General features: G+C 47.0%; 7 protein-coding genes and 2 non-coding genes across 9 annotated transcripts; 5 read left to right on the forward strand and 4 right to left on the reverse strand.

The window, feature by feature from the left end:
* Positions 1–146: 146 nt before the first annotated feature.
* AGABI2DRAFT_189977 (hypothetical protein) lies at positions 147–3,821 on the reverse strand. The gene is made up of 6 exons (XM_006454668.1): positions 3,448–3,821; positions 3,344–3,385; positions 2,927–3,282; positions 1,114–2,822; positions 890–1,055; positions 147–834 (listed from the first exon to the last, which is right to left on the reverse strand). Exons 1-6 carry the CDS (start codon positions 3,636–3,638, stop codon positions 620–622), a joined length of 2,679 nt encoding a protein of 892 aa, XP_006454731.1. The 5' UTR covers positions 3,639–3,821; the 3' UTR covers positions 147–619.
* Positions 3,822–4,072: 251 nt separating this feature from the next.
* Positions 4,073–6,423, forward strand: AGABI2DRAFT_189979 (hypothetical protein). Its single transcript, XM_006454669.1, has 7 exons — positions 4,073–4,345; positions 4,406–4,789; positions 4,846–5,089; positions 5,138–5,283; positions 5,334–5,441; positions 5,490–5,569; positions 5,622–6,423. The coding sequence occupies exons 1-7, from the start codon at positions 4,218–4,220 to the stop codon at positions 6,275–6,277; spliced, it is 1,746 nt and encodes a 581-aa protein (XP_006454732.1). The 5' UTR covers positions 4,073–4,217; the 3' UTR covers positions 6,278–6,423.
* A 14-nt stretch (positions 6,424–6,437) lies between these two features.
* On the forward strand, positions 6,438–6,526 carry AGABI2DRAFT_t6. Its single transcript has one exon. It is a non-coding gene; the product is annotated as a tRNA-Thr (tRNA).
* A 35-nt stretch (positions 6,527–6,561) lies between these two features.
* On the forward strand, positions 6,562–8,275 carry AGABI2DRAFT_189980 (hypothetical protein). Its single transcript, XM_006454670.1, has 9 exons — positions 6,562–6,690; positions 6,742–6,818; positions 6,868–6,993; positions 7,074–7,162; positions 7,222–7,459; positions 7,516–7,608; positions 7,672–7,772; positions 7,835–7,903; positions 7,991–8,275. The coding sequence occupies exons 1-9, from the start codon at positions 6,617–6,619 to the stop codon at positions 8,081–8,083; spliced, it is 960 nt and encodes a 319-aa protein (XP_006454733.1). The 5' UTR covers positions 6,562–6,616; the 3' UTR covers positions 8,084–8,275.
* Positions 8,276–8,477: 202 nt separating this feature from the next.
* On the reverse strand, positions 8,478–11,419 carry AGABI2DRAFT_198252 (hypothetical protein). Its single transcript, XM_006454671.1, has 12 exons — positions 11,252–11,419; positions 11,078–11,204; positions 10,443–11,021; positions 10,180–10,387; positions 9,984–10,129; positions 9,853–9,936; positions 9,558–9,794; positions 9,425–9,508; positions 9,246–9,370; positions 9,064–9,192; positions 8,646–9,002; positions 8,478–8,596 (listed from the first exon to the last, which is right to left on the reverse strand). The coding sequence occupies exons 1-12, from the start codon at positions 11,395–11,397 to the stop codon at positions 8,584–8,586; spliced, it is 2,235 nt and encodes a 744-aa protein (XP_006454734.1). The 5' UTR covers positions 11,398–11,419; the 3' UTR covers positions 8,478–8,583.
* A 979-nt stretch (positions 11,420–12,398) lies between these two features.
* Positions 12,399–12,884, reverse strand: AGABI2DRAFT_114477 (hypothetical protein; the record flags this gene model as incomplete). Its single annotated transcript, XM_006454672.1, has 2 exons — positions 12,399–12,548; positions 12,600–12,884. 2 exons carry the CDS (start codon positions 12,882–12,884, stop codon positions 12,399–12,401), a joined length of 435 nt encoding a protein of 144 aa, XP_006454735.1.
* On the reverse strand, positions 12,707–12,797 carry AGABI2DRAFT_t9. The gene has a single exon. It is a non-coding gene; the product is annotated as a tRNA-Lys (tRNA).
* A 198-nt stretch (positions 12,885–13,082) lies between the features above and the next one.
* Positions 13,083–14,766, forward strand: AGABI2DRAFT_189981 (hypothetical protein). The gene is made up of 3 exons (XM_006454673.1): positions 13,083–13,908; positions 13,963–14,280; positions 14,334–14,766. Exons 1-2 carry the CDS (start codon positions 13,152–13,154, stop codon positions 14,247–14,249), a joined length of 1,044 nt encoding a protein of 347 aa, XP_006454736.1. The 5' UTR covers positions 13,083–13,151; the 3' UTR covers positions 14,250–14,280; positions 14,334–14,766.
* Positions 14,767–17,011: 2,245 nt separating this feature from the next.
* On the forward strand, positions 17,012–18,560 carry AGABI2DRAFT_198255 (hypothetical protein; the record flags this gene model as incomplete). Its single annotated transcript, XM_006454674.1, has 6 exons — positions 17,012–17,083; positions 17,135–17,277; positions 17,323–17,414; positions 17,464–17,546; positions 17,607–18,075; positions 18,127–18,560. 6 exons carry the CDS (start codon positions 17,012–17,014, stop codon positions 18,159–18,161), a joined length of 894 nt encoding a protein of 297 aa, XP_006454737.1. The 3' UTR covers positions 18,162–18,560.
* Positions 18,561–19,292: the final 732 nt, after the last annotated feature.

A 19,292-nucleotide genomic window follows, 5' to 3' on the forward strand; every position in this document is an offset into this window, starting at 1 on the left:
CTAGGTGAGGTGTATCCACGGGTGATCTTGTGGGTCCAGAGTCTATCGTCGATAGCTAAACTTTAGTATATGGGAGTGGGGAGGTGATATATATTCACACCTATTATTATATTAGGTATGCATGCGGAGAACAGCAACAAGGTCATGCTGGAACATGAATGTAGAGAAATGAACATAAAGGGGGAGAAAAAAAAAAGGATATGTGCAGCCGATATGTACAATTGAGGTAAAACACCCAAGGAAATTACGAGAGTAAAGAATGGTAAAAACAACAACAACATGCAGAGTGTATAAGATGACATACATGCGTAAAGTCAAAAAAATTATCCTAATAGCAGTAACAAGTTCAAGCATCAACAAGAAAATAATAAACCCAAAAGCCCCATGATGATACAGAAACAATAAGGTAAAGCGCAATGCTATTAAGGGAGGATATAACCCAGTCAATTACTGGAAGTCGGAGGCAAACGTCGAGATGACGTAGAAAAGACAAGGAATTAGAACTTGAGTCCAACGAGAGCATGTGTGCTTCCGCCCGGACGGTATAATAGAAGCATACAGTAGCTGGGAGCAAATAACAATACAAGGGTGGTGTACCCGCCAAGAGGGGTGGTTGACACTACCACTCCGTCACAATACCATCTGCTTCGACGGGTATAAGCCATGGGTGGTCCACGACATCGCGAGCGTGCTTCCGCTCCCTCATATCAGCAGCCAACATAGGCACCAAAAATGAACACAATTCAGCAGAGTCCTTTTCAGAATATGAATACTTCTCCATCATGACTCTCTTGAGAGGCCACGGTTTCAGTGTACGGATATATCGCAGTGCACCTACAATCACCGATTACAATCACACTCTGATAGTCTTCAGAAGACGGCGACATACCAGTATGGTCAAATAATTCTCTACTAGATTTACCACCCATCTTCGCTTTCAATGGAAAATCGCCCACGAGTTCGATTATTTGCGCCATGTGATCGTCATCCTTTGTAAACAGCTCGCCTTGGCCTTGTGGATCGAAAAGATACTCAGCGGTGAGAAGTTCAAACGCCTTGATCAATGAAGGCGTGTGAGCAAACTGAAGGGAAAAAGTGACATCAAAGACGTACCACACACGCCACACTCCACACATCTGCTCTTGCGTCCCAGTCACGTCGACCTAATATGGCTTCGGGGGCACGGTATTGGCGAGTCTGTATATCCTCCGTGTAATGCTTGGTTGAAGGTGTTGCGTTGCCAAGATCAGCAATCTTGACTGCTATTGATGGGACAATATCTTCGGGAAGAAGAAAACTGGAACTACCGTCCATGTCATTAACATACAGGTCAGGTAGATGGGAATCCGTTGGAGAAGCCGCTGGCGTTGGAGGTGGAGCATAAAATGGGATGACAGGTGGGTCAGAGGTATCACCGGATGGTATTTCATTAGGGAGATACTGAGGTTGTGAGGAACGTGGAACGATACGTGACTTTGTAGTCCTTTGTTTCGTATGTGATTGATGCTCACACTTGCTTGACGAGGACGGGTGGAGGGAAAGTTTGTGGGCGGAAAGTTGTGATATACGTTTAGGAGAAGAACGCCGTACCGAGCGTTCTCCGGGATGAGGTGCAGTCTGTGTAAGCAATGAAGGGTGCTCAGGGGTGGCCTTTTTGCTTTCTGGTGTTCCAGTTGGCGTCAGTGAAGGAGGGGCAGGAGTCATGGACATAGAAGAATGTTCGGAATTTGCTGATTCTGCTGTTTTAGATGGTGGCGATATGACATGAGGAAGAGGGAAGTAATCACTACTTTGATTAGTGACACTTTCATCAGCACCGGCGACGGCGGACACGACCACCGCAGGCGCAAGTGACGCAGTGCCTGGATCCTTCCAGAAGCTTGACGGTGACATACCGGACGAGGAAGTTTGTTGATCGGACCTAGCTACTGGAAGTGGCTTGGTGTCTGCTGAGGCACTCGATCGCCAAGACGCCAACGAGGAAGATACCTTCTCTTTCCAAGACGACGATAGACCGAGCTTCCAAGACGTTGCACTCCGTGACCTGTCATCTACAGTCTCCTTCTCCTTGCCTTTAGTAGACCTCATGGGCAAGCCAACACGTTCTCCTAGTTGATCCATTTCCGAGGGGTTCCCAGCAGCTCGAGAATTGACTTCAGTTGCTACCTTGGCCAAATTCATGAAACCAGCAACAACGTTGCCAATTGAATTGGATAATGAAGTGGGCGGCGTGCTCATCATACTGCCCGACCCAACGGCGGCCATGGCTGATGATATTGAGGATGATGAAGACGAAGGAGAAGGAGAAGCAAGACCAGATTGTTTCGAATTAGAAGCATTTGCCTGAGATGGACGAGATTCCGTAGAATGTTTCTTCTGAGACTTGCAGACAACCTCCCCTTCTGAATTGCTATACGAGGAGAGACCACTAGACACCTTGGGTATACTTGAGCCAAGCCCCATAGTAGAGCCGCTTGGACCACTCGGGAAATGAGAGAGTGACGTAGATGCGGTCAATCTTGATATGTGCATCTGAGCAAAGTAGCTCCCGGGCACACTTTTCCCGCCACTTCCGCTCTCATTTGGTCGACTGCCTATCGAGTTTGCGACTTGACGTGCGCTCCGTCCCCACCTTCGGCCCGGACTTGATAATGGTTGTGAATTGTATATTTGTACCTGCCTTCTTACACGTTGCGGATTATACGGCACCGACACGCCACGAGACTTGGTGGGTAGAGGCACGCCAACTCGACGGGATGTCGGAGACGAGGATTGAGTGAGCTCATCCTGGATATGTGCTTCGATTTCCGGAATCGATATTACTAGATGGGGGAGGAACGGGAAGCCGTTAGCGATGCGGTGAATGGGGTTAAGGAGTCAATGATAACACTAATAAAATAGGGAAGGGAAAAAAATGAAGGCTTACGGATATTCTCCGGCTTAATATCCGTGTGTACGAGGTCACACTCATCGTGCAGATATTGGAGGCCGAGTAGAATTTGTTTTACTATCACCTTGACCAAGGCCTTAGGTACACCCCTCTTCTTGTGTCGTTCTATCAGAGCAAGGAGGTTTTCACCGAGTGGTTCAAAGACTATGCAAACATGGGATGATTCAGGACCCTGATGAGAGAAAGAGTCGAAGAAAGAGACGATGTGTTGTCGACCTGGGTGGTCGGGGGAGAAGGAGGATACAAGAGTCAAGAGCTTAATCTCGTCTCGTGCTGTCTCAGCATATCGCCCGGCAGATTTGACGACCTTGAGGGCAAAATGGCATTGGTTGCTGTTCGAGGTTTAGTTTCAGGAGGGTGCATCAAGAGCTGTTACCCTTTGAAAGGACGTACTGTGCATCTTTCACAAGCCAGACGGTCGAGAAATGGCCCCAGCTGGCGATATAGACACCCACGTCAAGACCGAGGTGAGGAGACTAGGAGTTTCAAAGACGCACCCAAGCTTTCTGACGACACAATATCGACTGTGTTTGAATGTATCACCGATCTTTACGGGAAGATAACCTCCAACGTTGTAATCCGCCGGGCTCTCTTCGTCCTTACAAGACTGCTGGTCGAGGGGAAGGATTTTGGGGCCCGTTGGGGTGACGACGTACTGATACTTGATGCAAGGCTGCTTGTGTGCCATCTATGGGATGGCGTGGTCGGAGGAGGAGCAGCGAAAGGGGTGGCGGAGCGAGGAGAGACGGAGAAAGAGACAGAGCACCTCGTATCTTCCAGTGACGCAGTCACGAGGATGTCACAACTATCGTGACACATCGAGAGCCTGGCTCGATCTTCACGCTGTCTCACATGCACAGTGTTGCAATGTCTGTGAACTTGATCGATGTCCAGGTGGATGCAAGCCAGAATTGGAATTGGTTGTCCTCGCTTGCGAATAGCACTGCCGAACACAAAGACGGAGCAAAGATAGACCGATGCTTATACACTACCGTCGACATTAAGCCCTCGACGTCTGAGAGATATATGTAGTTGTATCAAATGAAAAATACAAGAACGCCAGGAGATTGCATACGTTCCAGCCGTCCAGACGGTGACAATGACGGCAGCAAAGTGGAGCTACGGGGACCTCAGTGATGGTGGCGGCCAGCAACTGCTTACCTCCATTAGAAAGCACTGGGAACAGGGTTCTCTCTCTCTCATTCCATCCTCTGCGGTCCTTCACACTCGCTGCTAGTCCCTACGATCACTGGCTAGCAGCGCAAACATGGTTGAAACATCACCGACGATTTCAGCTCAAGAGCCAGAGTCCTCCCATGGCCTCACAACAGAGAAAACGGATATCGTTAACCAGATGTTCATCGGCGCTGTCAAGGACGACTGGATGCTTTTCAGGTAGGCTTTCATAGTGCTTCCTTGAGTCCACTACGCCATGTACTCACTGTTCTCACCCAGTGACCGCGCCTCCGATTACCGTATAGGTGAACCCATTGGCTATGGCGCCTCTTCCATCGTATATGCTGCTACGTTTCGTCCACCAGCAGAGGGCTCTTCCAAACCCCCACCACCAACTCCATGTGCGCTCAAAGTCCTCGACCTCGATTCTCTCCCTCGCCGCTCACTACAACTCCTTCAGAGAGAGACAACTCTGATGTCTCTCTCAAAGCATCCAAATGTGCTTCGTGTTCGTGGTTCTTGGATCGACGGTTCCAAACTATTTATTGCCCTTCGTCTCATGAATAAAGGTAGCGCTGCCGACGTCATGCGCTACGGTTGGCCAGGAGGCATGGAAGAAGACGTCATCCGATGTATTTTACGACAAGCTCTTCAAGGACTAAAGTAAGTCAACAAAATTCTTTCAAGGGCTTCCCTGACCCCGGCGACCCTTTCGTCAGCTACCTTCATATCAACGGCTTCATTCATCGCGATGTCAAAGCTGCCAATTTGTTGATTAATGACGACGGGACAGTCCTTTTAGGAGATCTCGGCGTCGCTGCTGACCTTACCGAGGATTCATCTCAACATATGCACTCCAATTCAGGAAAATGCCCTGCAACTCCAACGCAAACGAAGCGTTCAGTCGCCTTTGATGACAGACCCGCCAAGAGGATTGGGAAACGTAAGTCTTTTGTCGGCACGGTATGTTTGTTTCTCCACGAACTGGACCAAATAAACTAAAATGGCCAGCCCTGTTGGATGGCGCCCGAGCTCGTAGAGGGCCGACAGTACGATTCAGCTGCAGACATCTGGAGCTTTGGTATCACTGCTCTGGAATTGAGCCAAGGTCGACCGCCAGGTTCGAGGCGTCCACCCAAGGAAGTCCTTCTACGAATGTAGGTGTCTTTTGGGTTTTCTATCTTTGACTACATGACATGTGTCCCAGTATCCGCGACGAATCTCCAACTCTGGATCGAGAAGGTGGAACATTCAAGTATTCCCGCGCCTTCAAGGAGATGATTGACAGTTGCCTTGTTAAGGATCCGGCAGAGCGGTAGGCACATCACGCATTTCCGTAATATGTGGGCTGACGCATATGCAGTCCCACTGCAGAGCAGCTGCTTCAGACTCCATTCTTCAAAGGGTCAAAAAAGCCTACCTATCTGATCAACACCATTCTCAGTATGCTTTCGAGCGTCTATACGATATGCGTCAAAATTAACTGTTTTCAAAGACGGCTTACCACCGTTAACGCAACGGCAGGAACGTCGGTCTGCACGCCACTTAACACTGGCCTCTACCGTCGACTCGTGGGACTTTGCCATGACTGCTCAATCACCTATGAGCACTATCCCTCATAGACGTCCTCTCACAGAAGACGCCTTATCACCTACCCCAGAATGTCAAGAAAAGTTTGACTTTGATGACGATAATGAGGCTTCGCCCAATAACGCTACCGGGCTTATTCCTACTGCAGTTTCACTCCCGGAGGATGACAAGTTGGTCAATCGCGTGGATCTAACGCCACCAGACGACAGTCCGTCTCCGACTAGTTCAACCCCGAAGCTAACAGGTCAAGTAGCTCTTACTCCCCGCGGTGAAGAGCATGTAAAGAAGAGCTTCTGGTCAAGAATCACTCCAAGGCTCAGAAAGATATCGTCATTGCGAGGAAGAAATTCATTTATAGTGCATGCCGATGACGGTCTCGAGAGGATTTTACCCTCCTCCGTCTCTGAGTCTCGAACCGTGCTTTCAAGTTCGGGAAAAGCTGTAGATGTCCCGGTTCGACCTACAGTTTCTAGTGGTAATACACACGCGACTGTAGATTCCTCTACGAAGAAGAGGAGGATGTTGGGAGGGATGTTTGGTGAGGCAAGGGGCATGGCCTAGCGGCTTTGACAGATACCGTGTCTTGGTTGTATACCCATGGACTAATACAGTACCCGTCGAGTTTACACTTGATCCAGTTGCAATCATATGTACATTATTATTTCGACCTATGTTTTGGAGTCATGTGGAATGGATATTCTAATCAATGGGTTTTTTGGAGTCCCTCTTAGCTCAGTTGGTAGAGCGCGTCACTAGTACTATCAAGCAATGATAATGACGAGGTCAGTCGTTCGAGTCGGCTAGAGGGAAAATCTATGGTAACCCTGATTTTTGATGAATGATCGGTACCAACTACCACCACCTCCCTAATAACGCTTATCCTCTTCCCAGTCTTCCGTCATGAGCGCAATGGAAACTGATGATACTTCTGTTGTCTTATCCTCTTCCGCAACTTCTGGGCTGTCTCTGTCACTGTAAGTTTCGTCCCATTCGCCAGTTCAATATAACAATTGCCACAATTACAGACACCCGCTTCCAATCCTCAACATCTCAGAGCACCTCACTCGCCGAAAACTCCAGACCAAAAATGCGGATCCATTTGGTATTTGAGTAACGCTCTATGTATATCCTCAAATTGACATCTCTCTTAGTGTTAGGCGCGCTCCTTGGCACACAAAATGGTCGCGAAGTGGAGATCGTGAACACTTTCGAATTGGCTGTAGAAGACGACGGCGAATCCGTTGATCATACATTTCTTGTATCTCGCCGTGATCAGTGTAAGTATCAATGCGATTATCTCTGTTAGTAGCTAATACGTCATTGCATTTGCGCGTTTTCGCTTTTTGGTGATGTATAGATAAACAGGTGTTCCCATCGTTGGAATTCATTGGTTGGTATACCGCTGCGATTCACCCGACACCTAAGCACGTCCAATTGCATGAACAGGTACGCGCAGTAGATATCTTATTCATCTGCGAAAACACTCATTTATTTGAGTCACTTAGTTCACTGGTTATTGCTCCGCGCCACTTCTACTCGCTCTACAACCTACACTGACAATTGTCTCAAGTGCCGATGTCAATGCTCAAACCCTACCTTTCAAGGCTTACGAGCCCTCTATTGAGATCAAAGACAGGACCTCAAGATCGGTATTTATTGAGGTCCCATACAAAGTTGAGACAGGGGAAGCAGAGAGGATTGCTGTAGATTGGACGGCAAAGGGAGGGGGTAGCGGTACCAGTCGTAAGTGATGATCATCAGTCTTATTCTTCTTAATATGCAACTTATGATTTGGGTAGTGGATTCGCACCTTCAGACCCAAAGATCAGCTGTTAAAATGCTTCATGAGCGTATTATGGTTTTGGTCAAATATGTTTCGGACGTCATAGCGGGTAGGCAATTCTTCCTATGCCATCCTCTCTATTTTTAAATGCCAATCGAAAACAATCGTATAGGTCAAGCCACTAAGGACCATGCCACGTTAAGGGCACTATCAGCCCTCGTTGCTTCATTGCCTGCGACTGAGAATATAGGATTCCGTCACGAGTTCAATACTGTAAGCTCTTCATGCAACGTTCTTCTCTCCGATGGCACCCAAGATTCATCTATGTGTCGCAGGAATATGAAGACGTCCAACTCACTGCCTTCTTGTCATCCCTCACCAAGTCCTCAAATATCCTGAATGACGTGAGCTCTCTTCCATCTGGAATTCTCTGAATGATCTCGACATATGGAATGACTGATGATCACCTCTATTATTCTTCTTTGTTTCAGCTCGTCGACAAGCATATCGTATTGACCGCATCTCGGGAGGATCGAAGTACACGACGAAGAAATGCGCCAGGAAGACAAGGTGATTGGCACTGAAAATAAACGTGTAATACATTGGGGACTTAGTAATCGACGGCACTATGAAACGCCTCGCCCATATCGCATTGTCCTTGTACGAACCAATTATCTCGCAAGACAAGTGGATTATGATCAGTGATAATGTCTGAATAACGGTATAAGAGCTCCTGTCGATCGAGTAATGTCAGGGTCTGACCCATCGGATTTCAATCCAAAGTTTGAGGTAGAAGACCATCGTTTACCCTGGTTGGAGTTTAATGACTTCTGTTGTCGAACGTTCTACAACCGAAAACGCCTCACTGAGTTCGCATTGCAATGAGTTTAGCAGCTGAGATGGAAATGGAAGTTAGCCTCCTTTGGGATGTCAAATCATGTAATACCATTTTCAATTTCCTTAAGCATCACTTCAAAATGGAGAACAGGAATGGTCTGTCAGTTGAGCTTGTTTATACTAATACATATTAATTCTACATACAGAATCATCTACAGATGTCGAGCGCAAAGACGGATATAAAAAATCATACTCCAATACTAGAATGAAATCAGCAAAACGATTAACAAATCTAAAATCGAACCATACCGATGGACAACTTTTTTCTGGCCCGAAAATCTGATGACCTCCCTCTTCTCCATGATGTATAGGGTTCTTTCAAGCGCGTGGCCGGAGTATCCTTGTTGCGTGACAAACTCTTTAGTAAGAGTAGCATATGTCGTTGTCCAGCCGAGGGGTAGCCGTCGGCGGATATCTCGTTCGATGCGAACCATTTCTTCATTGAGTTCCCCTCTCGATAGACCATCAGCTGAACCAGCGGCAACTGCATCCATGGTTGAGTATTTGAACAGCCGTATTGCTTCTTCAACGTGATGGTTCTTTACGGTGGTGGAGAGGGTCATTTTTGCCAAGGATTCAGATATACGAACGATGGCTTCTAGTTGGCTACCAAAGAAGGAATAGTCTTCAGTAATGTGTATGGAGCGTAAGTGGTTTGGGGGCTAACCGAACAGTGATAGGGATGGAACTTCGTTCATTGTTATCTTGTTCAACTTGCTGCACCTGTTTTCTCAAACTGACAAAATGGCTGCTGAGCATTTCCTGTGCTTCACTTGAAAGTCGGGGTGCGCATTTGCTAAAGCCGGAAACTTGAGAAGAGCGGAGTGATGATATGAAGATAGAAGTCACCTCTTGCAGTAGGCAATATACCTCTTCATCTTTTCTAGAGGAATTTCACCTTCATCTTGAGCATTATCATCGTCCCCATGGTTTTGTCGGTTCATATGAAGGTTCATAACGTGCTTCGCTATAAGCTACAAAAGAATTAGATGGACTTCCAAAGACTGGCCCCGCCTTTGTCGACTTGCCTTGTCACGCTGCTCATTATGTTCATCTTTGACGATGAATATCATGTCAAATCGAGACAGAATTGTTGTTTGAAAGTCGATATTCTAAGTCCAACGTCAGTAATAATGTATGAAATAAATGCCATACACTGACCTCGCCAGGACTTCGCCCTTCATCATAACGACCAAAGACGGGATTGGCTGCAGCAAGGACACTTGTTCGCGAATTCAAAACCGTCGTGATTCCAGCTTTGGCAATAGAAATAGTTTGTTGCTCCATAGCTTCATGAATGGCTACACGATCTTCATCCCTCATTTTGTCAAACTCATCAATGCAGACGACACCGGTGTCGGCCAGGACCATTGCCCCTCCTTCAAGATAGAATTCACGCTTTTGTTCAGCAAACAAGTTAGCCGAATGCACATCAAGATAATAGGAATGATCCTACGGAGGCTGCATCTCGTTGCACCGAGGCTGTCAAACCAGCAGCACTAGAACCTTTACCAGAGGTATACACGGCGATAGGTGCTACCTTCAACGTTGTCAGATAACTACCATCAAATCGCTTCCGTAACGCACTTTTTCAACGAACTTGAGGAGCTGAGACTTTGCAGTACCAGGATCACCCAACAGAAGGACGTTGATGTCGCCACGTAGTCTCATGCCGTCCGGGAGAACTTTCTTCGAACCACCAAATAACAAACATGCAATCGCCTTCTTGATATCTGATTTACAGTCAGTATTGAGAGAGACATGCGAAAGTCCGAGGTCTGACCTAGGCTTCCATAGATACTGGGCGCAACGCTCTTTGCAAAGATCTCATAGAATCCGTCTGTCCTTGCCATCTCCGAAAATTCTTCTTCATCCTCCGGAGAAAACTGCACACCGAAGGGGTTTGTTCCAGCTGCACCTCCTGCGGATGCGAGTTCCATGTGAAGGACACGAAGATAAGGCTGCCGCAAAGCTGCAGGTCCGGCATTTTTCTAAGCAGTAGCCAGCTCATGAATGTAGGTTTCAAGTCAAAGGGCGAATACACACATTTTTCGCTGATTGAAAAGTGGCGTAGATACCCGTAGCAATAACCCTCGAGCCTGGAACTACCTTTCCAGTTAGATATCTGTCCACAGAAAGCAGCATATGTCGTGGTAGCTCTCCGACAGGAACCATATCTGGAGCCTCTTGGAGCTTGAGAGTTTGTTGATCAGTGAAGGAGGATTTCTGGTGAATGATGATATAAGGATCCATTGGACAATTATTGGCTTCACCACCGGCCGGCAAAGCATCACATTTTCTAGGGAGGCCTTTCTCAGAGCCAGAACCGAGTCCACCTAATCCTGCTTGAGGGTATATAAATTTGTAAGAGTGACAGTTTTGGCATTGAAGAACAAGTTTCGTCGCTCGCGACGAGAAAATTGAGGCAGAGATGACGATACCAGGTATCCGAACGAGTTTATTCATAGTATTAGCGGTCAATTCACGGAATTGTAGCATGTTGAGTCCAGTCTTAAGGGTAATCTGGATCTTGGGTGTGGATGAAGTGGTGGCCTCTTCCCCTTCCTCCGGTCCTCCCAGTGGAAATAGAGCAGATCGAGCAGCCCGCGTAGCCGCATTTTCGAACTAATAAAAAGAGAGTCATAAAAGAAGATTATCCAAAATCTGAGCACCCGAATTACCAGAGGTAAAACATCTGCAGGCCTGTCTTGGATGGCGAATGCTACTTCCTCGTTAAACAGTCCAACATGGCGAAGATCGACCTCGAGAAGGTACTGCTTCAACAAGAGATTTGCGCGTAGTTTATCCCTATCAGATATAAGAGAAAATTCAATGAACCTGAATCTTAATCACACCTGTAGATGAACTCTCCACCAACACGAAACGACTGAAGAAATTCGAGGAGTAGTCTCTCGGTCTCTGATTTGGAGTCTGGAGTTGTTGCGGAAGGCAAGTCATGGACCGCAATGTTGTACACGCGATTAGCGTCAAAACCAGACATTCTGGGGGGTTGTAGGGGGGGAGAACGCGTCGGGATTGTCGAGAGATTTGGGCGCCGTGATCTGAGAATAATGAGCTTTAGGGCCGGCTTATACGCGTTACAGATGTTCACCAATATCACTATCGAATCTATCAACAGGTTCAAAGAGACTTCTCGGGTCTCGAATCTCCCCGCGCTTATTGACAATCCGATATATTCTCTGCGTGGGGATGGCAAGCTGGCTTGACGTTCCTCCAGGCTTGGCTGGTCGACTCTGAGCATTTACTAGGGCAGCGTCAGGCTGATTCCATTTGGCGATCCACCTCGCATCTGCTATTCTATTACCGACGCGATTTCCCGCCCATGAACCGTTCACTCTGGTCTCGACGTATATGGAATCGTCCTGGCACGGACCCGTTCCCTTTTCGCCCGCCAGATTCTTTGTACTGTCACACCTCGTGGAATCATTAGGGTGCCATCTTAAGCCCTTAGCCCATGGAACATGTCATTTCGGTTCTTTGCAGGCGTTAATGAGCAACAATCGACGGAGATGACTCTATTCCATCATTATCATTCATTTCTGACCGCTACTAACGCTATATTCTCACTATGGTCAGACTGTACTGCCTATTTGTTCCAGTACCCTAATAGGGCGCCCATCGCCGCGGACACTTTACCTTTTCCTCACCTTACCATTCTGTGTATGTTGGTTTCTCACAAAGAACTCGGATTCGGTTCTTCCAAGAACTGATCACAATGCCATGCCCCAGTTATTATATTTGGCCGCATTATTTGGTCAACCTCCTACATCGGAAAAAGCTGTGACAGTCGTACGAAGTAGCCAGACCCATGTGGGCAAGGGAGAAGTACTCGATTGAAATCTTTTATCAACATCTCCGATACACCATTCACGTTCCTATTTTTTGATGCCTTTTAAACTCGATATCTTCAAGCGAGGTATGCCGTTATCATATCCTCCAGATCTCATTTTCAAAAGCCTAATTACGCGAGCTGGAGAAAGCTTATACCGGTTTCAAGGCATTATCCCCGCTCGGGGGCCTAGCAGATTGCCTCTCCATTATTGGGATGTGGTGCCATTGGTGATTGTGAAGGGTGTAATGTTGGGTGCTAGGACTGGCATTTTCATGCCTATGATCGATGAGAAACGACGCCTATGGCAAGAACCTGAATCCGTGAACTTACGCGAGCTCCAAGCATCATACGGAAGCATTCGAAATGGTTGACGTATTCAATGCACTTTTCTCGATACCCGGAGGTGCGAGTGAAGGCGCAAAGTAGATATGCACATGAAATTCTAGTCGAAAAAAGCAGCCCACCGCGGGACTCGAACCCGCAACTTTCAGATAATCATCCGCCTGAGCGTAAAAGTCTGACGCTCTGACCAATTGAGCTAGGCGGGCTTGTCGAATCTTGGCACGTTGCTGAATAGAACTGGACTGGTTTACTTTGTCGGATGGAGGAGTGTCGAGCCAAGTGCTAACACTCATGCCACTGCATGTTGCCTGAGCACAATGATCTGAAACTCGCGATGGATGGGGATATCAGCGGCCTTGCAGCGGGCATTGCGGAGGAGAGACGCCTCCGTGGGAGACGGTTAGAGGACGAGGAGACGTGGACTTGGGGCAGATGCTTACGTAAATGCGCAGCACTCCTATATGGGAGGCCTTATTGATCTGGTTCGCCACAGCTTTCTTTCCCCACAACCATCTTGACCTCTCCTGACTCGCAACCTTCATTATCCTCCGCAGCTGACTATGACGGATTCCTCGCTTTCTACACCAGGCTTTGAGCCCTATCCGATGGACTACAAACAATCTGGTTTTGACTTCCTCTTCCAAAACGTGGATACCTTGCCTTCACACCCAGACCTCGGGGAGTTCGAATCCGAGATTGATTCAAGTCTTGCAGGATTTGAGGGCCCGGAACATCTCCAATATCTCGTACAGAATGACTACTCCTTCCTCAAGCCTGGAAGTGGCCCTCTTTCCGCGTTTACCGATTCGGCTTACGAGTCCTCATCCACGCACTCTGAAAGTGCCTATAATCCCCCCTCTCCCAACTCTGGTTCCACGTACTCCTACGCTGGTTCTACATACTCCTCTGCTATCGAGTTGGAAAATATGGCATTAGACTTTCAAGCTGTTTGTGTCGATGACAACTACGCTACCCAATCGAGTATCACCGGGCATGACTCGGTTGATCCCACGTCGTTCGGCCCCTTGCCACCCACCCCGCCCCGCAGTCCTCCCACACACATTGCTGCGGCGAAGCCCTATGCCAGAGCTGCTTACTCTGACTATGGTCCGCCCAGGCGCAACTCCATGGCTTCGGGCATGTACCCACAAATCACATTTAATACCGCACCTCTTGGTGCCCATGACACAGTCTCCCCTATCAACATATCTTCTCAGTTGCCCCAAATCCAACAACCAGTAATTCAATCTCGTTCAATGGTTGACCAACAGAAAGCGGACCCAAGAAAGAAGTACAAGTGCTCGCACTGTCCCCGAGGTACTTGACTCCGCTTCGTCTTCTCACCATCATATCTAATTTTGACCTTTCCAGCATTTGCGCGTGCATACAATCTGAAGACGCACAAGGCTACACATGACCCCAATCGCCTGAAGCCCCACGTCTGCCATCATCGTAGCTGTGGCAGGTCATTCAGTCGCAAACATGACTTGGGCCGTCATCTCGTCAGCATTCATCGCGACGAGAGCACACTCATTGACCCGCCTTCCCCTGTAAAATCTATCATTGGTATCGAGAGGGGTAGCAGAGTTCGCTGCAACAATTGTGGCAAGAGTTGGATCGGCCGCAGCGCACCTTGTGATTGCCACGATGTCAAGTAAATTAGCACTGGCTGCGCATATGAATGTCTCGGTGAATTCTCATCCGACTATTACCAAACCTGAATTACTAATTTTTTTTCTTAGAATTGACTGTTTTCTCTTATGGGCCTGTCAGTATCCATGTCTATGCTTCGGTGTTGATAGACCGCGTCTCCAATTGCTGCCGGCCCTGCACATACGCTGTATCATGTTTCGTACCGCCCTGTGTTATCACTTGGCCCCGCGACGATCATGATCGCGCTATGCTTCTTATTTTCATCTCTGTCCAATTTGTCTATCACGTATTTTTCCGCGGTCAAACTAGTACTGATCAGCTTGGATGGATTTTTCTCGATATTTCTAACGATGGTTTTTTTTTTACGAACATCAATCTTACTACCCCTCGTGCTGGTGGACGCTATAGGTTTCGTTCGTTCTTCTCTTTCTTTTGTTTCCTCTTGCTCCTGTACTCGAATGTATGATAAGTATACTTGGTTCTGTTCTGAATTTAAAAAAATCTACATTTTACTTTGACAAATTACAAACTATGTGTAGCAGAAGCGATGCCAATTTTTATTTTGGTAGATGACCCGGGTATCGGTGACAGGTTAGGGAATGACATCTGTGACTGTTGTATCCAACTAACGTGGTCTTTGTCTGACGAGCTTATGAGCAGCTGCGACAACCACGGGGAAAACAACATCGTGGGTTGCACCACTGATGTCTTTTGTCATATTCATGCGTCTTATTCAATAGACCCTTACGAAGCGAGTAGACGTTGGAGTGACGTACGAAGCTTAGGCGGAGCGAACCTACTACAAAAGAAAACATAATGCGGTCTATAAAAGTCAGAAGTCGTGAAGGAAAACTCAAAAATTGACTTGACATGATGGTGGTCCGATTTGAGCAACAATTTGAGGTGGCTTTACCAATTTATACATGTATTTGAAACGAATCAGTGCGGGCGCCGAAAAAAACACTGCCCCGCGTAATATATGGAGGCAGCAGTTATCGAAGTTTTGACGGTAGAACGATGACTCGACTACATCTCGCTTAAATGACGGTGCGACAAGACACAACAGGTTAAGCTAAGCAAGAGCGCTGGTGTGTATTGGATGATGGCAAGACGTCTACTGATAAATGTTTTCGACTATCCAACATTCCTCGGGACGAGGTACTAATAATGCATGTCAGGTATCTATGTCAAACGCACCACAGCCGAGTCCTTAGTTGTTTCCCAACAAAAAATCTCGCTTTAACAAATGTCATAAAATAACCTAAACATTTAATCGATTCCTTGGACGCAACCCAAAAATGACTTCAAAAATAAGATATGTAACATCTGTAATGCTTTCCAGGGGAAACGGCCGTTTTATTGTGAAGCACCTGTCCGTAAACCAAGCCAGTTGTTCGATTTTTAGCTCATCTGTATAGCCTGCATGGACTACATGAGTGATTTTTGATCAGCATCAAGGAGTATTTGTTCAGAAAACCCATCGAAATGGCTTCCATTCTTGATCGACTCTTACGAGAATCGTCAGAACCGTGAGCTAGCGTTATTGATTGCCAAGTGAACGAGGATTACATGAGGACTTCGGAGTCGACCAGCAGTTAGTAGCATGCCCGCGTAGATAGTAGTCTTGGGAAGATAAGACGGAGATCTATCGCACGGCCGATGAGTTTGTAAGGTTGGAGTGGCAGTATTTGAAGCCAGATAGTATAGATTGCGCATGAGCCTGACCAATAGGTAGGACCAGATCGTTGTGCCAAAATTTACACGGTAGTACGAAAGGAGCAGGATAATATAACAGGCTTTGGGAACCATGTGGATTGTAGCGCTGCGGAAAGGCTGGTTCCCGCGATTCATCGAAGGCAGCAAGATTTCAGAGGAGCCATACTCAGGCACGTGGGAAGGATTTACGTCTTCAACCGTCCTGTAGAGATTATGATAGCTCTTCAGCGCTCAGCAACAGGGACTTTCAGTAAAATTCTGTCTTCAGTTCGTGCGGGTATGTGACTACCTTCGGACCGGGAATATCTCGGTAGAAATCATGGGATTAGTCTCCACTTATCCTCCCGGCACTGGGAACGATCCTTTCGTTAGCGACATCTGTTAAGGGAAAAGGTCCTATCTTCCCCTGTTTCGAATGTATAGTCTCAGACTGCGCACAGACGCTCCTACAGAATAGGCCAATCTGCTCCAGTTCGTGACAGCTCATCCGGGGTGCTGAGGTCTAGGAAGGAAATAAAATAATGAGATGGAAGATAAATCCGAGAATACAGACGAATCACCGTTCGCTCGATGAACCTGAGTGTTAGTCTAGCCAGACTGATGCCAGGGGATCCAAATCCATCAGAAACGGGACTAAGTAGGTTTCCAGTTGTGAAGGTCAAGCGGCGTATAGTCCGTAGTTTTGAAGTCTATTTCAACCAAGCGAGAAGGCATTCCTTTGGTGAGTATATTTCTTTCATATCCTGGTTGAGTTTCTTGTTTACTCGAACTCTTCTTTCCCTCTCGTGAGTCTGAGACACAAGCATGGTCCAGTAGCCGTAGTTGTTGACCTGACAACTCGAGGATACTTGCCTCGCGAATTCTGTCCATAGGAGAACCTCAGCGGATTCCTGGTAGACGTATTTGATGGCAGTATGATACCTTTAGAACCGACCAAAGAACGCAGCGATAAGCTGGTCAGTATACTTAGTATAAGCGCGCTGCCAGGGAGTGTTCTAAACTCCGCTATAGTCATTTAATTAATTGATGGCCCGGTTGTTTACTGTCTTTTATGGACATTAACGAACTACATCCTCCAGACGACTATAGCCATCGATTCTTTATATGGCACGAATGGATTCAAGTTGGTTCTTCATGATCTACACGAACTAGACTCACCTTATTTTTTTATCAGGCGCATGGTCCACTTACCACTGAAAATGTGTTTGACTATTTCGCCACATCCATGTTCTACGACAAGCAAAGTAACAACCAGGTGCTTCGAATGCAAACAATGCATACCGGCATTCCTATTGCAAATGAAGCAGAAGAGCTCAAGTGGGTGTACTCATATCCAGCTTTCAATTATTAAATGGCCTCCAGGCGATTCACTGGTATAGAGTTTGCTCTCGTGCATGCTCAACCGCCTTCTTTCTTTATTATTCATAAGCGTGAACGGCTGTCGCCTGACGACGGTGAGTACTACGCGTCAACTCTATCTCTACGATTCTTAAACCTATCCAGCGAAGCCACTGGCTGCATATTTTATTGTCCACAATCGCATTTACCAATCACCAGATGTGTATTCGATCCTTTCCAATCGTCTGGTAAAGTTGTCAACTAGCGTTTTATTCGCGTCTTTGTTCACGCCGTACATACTTCATCAGCTTGCAACTGTTCAGTCTCTTCAAGCCTCATTAAACATTCTGCGAAAATATCGTCCCGATTACACTCCCAGAACTGGCTTCGTTTGGCCAATAGCAGACCCTAACCTCCCTGATGACATTTCAAAGACGCGAAAGCAAGACTCTGAAGCCACTGCACCGGAGCAGGATAGCCTCGCTCCCGATACCAATAAAAACTCGCAGAATGCGAAGAAAGAGCAGAACACTGCGCTATTATTCAACGCCATGCGCACCACAGCTGCTCACTCCAGACTTTCTTATAGTCCTGTCACTGCGGAAGCCGCAGATACTGGTGCGGCGACTGCAACTCCTGCACTGACGCAACAGCGTTCTTCCGTTACGCCAGCTCCTGGCTCTCAGGAAACCCTAGCCAAGAATTCAGCGGCTACAGTCAGTCAAAATCAAGAACCACCCAAGGGTCCGCCTGGTGGTGGTAAGAAAAAGAGAAAGCGTATGCGTGCTATTCACTCCTGCATGCCATATTTCTTATGCTTGGGTTTAGGAACTTCACTTGCAGCACCTCCTGCCTTACCTTGAGCGACAGTCTCGTTATGAGTTCCTCACAATCTTAATTATCTTGATACTCTGCACTGGACAGAAGCTACAAAGTCGTTGACAGACGAAACTACGGTACGAAAGCGTTTAATGGACCTTACCGGGGCCCAACACTGGCCAGCTTTCCTGTTAGCCATTCCAGTGGCATTTTCAGATTTCCGCCTCTCGGACCAGCTGATCCCAACGAAAGTGGATTGGAAGAAGCATATGATTCCTTTCTCTTTCGCGAAACTTGTTGTACTGCGGAGTCTGAGTAAATCCGGGGAAATAGTCCGAGGAGGGACAGATGGACGCACCCGCAGCATCAATCTCTTCTACATTTGTCTCCAATACCAAACCACCTTGTATTAGTTCCGATAGAATATGATGGACCTGTCAACAACATGCATTAAGCCGAGGAGGAATCATGGAACATTTTAAAAAACATTCTCTGACCTCATCGAAGTGGAATACTAGATCAAGTTCGCAGACATTCTCGAAAGTTCTATCCAAAGACTCAACGAACACCTACACGGTAGTCGATTTGTTCATCAATATCCGCAGCGTAGGAGGGGATGGAATGACGTAGAGCGACGTACTTGTATCAGATCCAGAATACCAAGTTCACTCTCCGCCCCATCCACCACGAACACAAAATATAGAGTTGCATAGTTACGATACACGACTTTCCACTTGTCCTCCTCCTGATCTTTCTGTCCAAGAAAGGCTTCTATCTCTGGAGCATCGAGAAAGTTGCATAACGTTGCAGGTCTTGAAATCACCAGAGAGAATATCTTTTCTATCAATGCTTGAGCGGAATGATGTACAGGAGAGTAAAACTTTGTTAGACGAGCGACACCGGATGTATTAACTTCTTGTTGTATAGTAATCAGTTCTGTGAATATGAATACATGTTAGCAGACTCAACAGATGAGAACGGCGTGAATCATAGTGGGACGAGATTTGGTATCCTGGGGCCTTGGTGTGGTTTGTAGTTGGGATTGAAAAACAATGGAAATTTCTCAACGGCTTTCGACGATGACCTGATGAGGGTGGATGAGATAGGCGTTGGACGTCTCATGCTTGTTAACAAAAAGGGTTATGTCATTAATCGCCCATTCAATTCCCGAACCT

This window comes from Agaricus bisporus, assembly GCF_000300575.1.
Source record: "Agaricus bisporus var. bisporus H97 unplaced genomic scaffold AGABI2scaffold_1, whole genome shotgun sequence".
Taxonomy (NCBI): domain Eukaryota; kingdom Fungi; phylum Basidiomycota; class Agaricomycetes; order Agaricales; family Agaricaceae; genus Agaricus; species Agaricus bisporus.

Bases quoted from the DNA above. Each gene is read 5' to 3' on its own strand.
- AGABI2DRAFT_189981 (XM_006454673.1), top strand. From the start codon at position 13,152: ATGACGGATTCCTCGCTTTCTACACCAGGCTTTGAGCCCTATCCGATG. The intron at 13,909-13,962 runs GTACTTGACTCC...TGACCTTTCCAG, and splicing joins GTGCTCGCACTGTCCCCGAG to CATTTGCGCGTGCATACAAT.
- AGABI2DRAFT_189979 (XM_006454669.1), top strand. From the start codon at position 4,218: ATGGTTGAAACATCACCGACGATTTCAGCTCAAGAGCCAGAGTCCTCC. The intron at 5,284-5,333 runs GTAGGTGTCTTT...CATGTGTCCCAG, and splicing joins AAGGAAGTCCTTCTACGAAT to TATCCGCGACGAATCTCCAA. The intron at 5,442-5,489 runs GTAGGCACATCA...ACGCATATGCAG, and splicing joins GTTAAGGATCCGGCAGAGCG to TCCCACTGCAGAGCAGCTGC.
- AGABI2DRAFT_198252 (XM_006454671.1), bottom strand. From the start codon at position 11,397: ATGTCTGGTTTTGACGCTAATCGCGTGTACAACATTGCGGTCCATGAC. The intron at 10,130-10,179 runs GTCAGACCTCGG...ACTGTAAATCAG, and splicing joins CAGTATCTATGGAAGCCTAG to ATATCAAGAAGGCGATTGCA. The intron at 9,509-9,557 runs GTCAGTGTATGG...CGTTGGACTTAG, and splicing joins AAGGGCGAAGTCCTGGCGAG to AATATCGACTTTCAAACAAC.
- AGABI2DRAFT_189980 (XM_006454670.1), top strand. From the start codon at position 6,617: ATGAGCGCAATGGAAACTGATGATACTTCTGTTGTCTTATCCTCTTCC. The intron at 6,819-6,867 runs GTATTTGAGTAA...CATCTCTCTTAG, and splicing joins CAAAAATGCGGATCCATTTG to TGTTAGGCGCGCTCCTTGGC. The intron at 6,994-7,073 runs GTAAGTATCAAT...GGTGATGTATAG, and splicing joins TGTATCTCGCCGTGATCAGT to ATAAACAGGTGTTCCCATCG.
- AGABI2DRAFT_189977 (XM_006454668.1), bottom strand. From the start codon at position 3,638: ATGGCACACAAGCAGCCTTGCATCAAGTATCAGTACGTCGTCACCCCA. The intron at 2,823-2,926 runs GTAAGCCTTCAT...TCCCCCATCTAG, and splicing joins TATTAAGCCGGAGAATATCC to TAATATCGATTCCGGAAATC. The intron at 835-889 runs GTATGTCGCCGT...CGGTGATTGTAG, and splicing joins AGAATTATTTGACCATACTG to GTGCACTGCGATATATCCGT.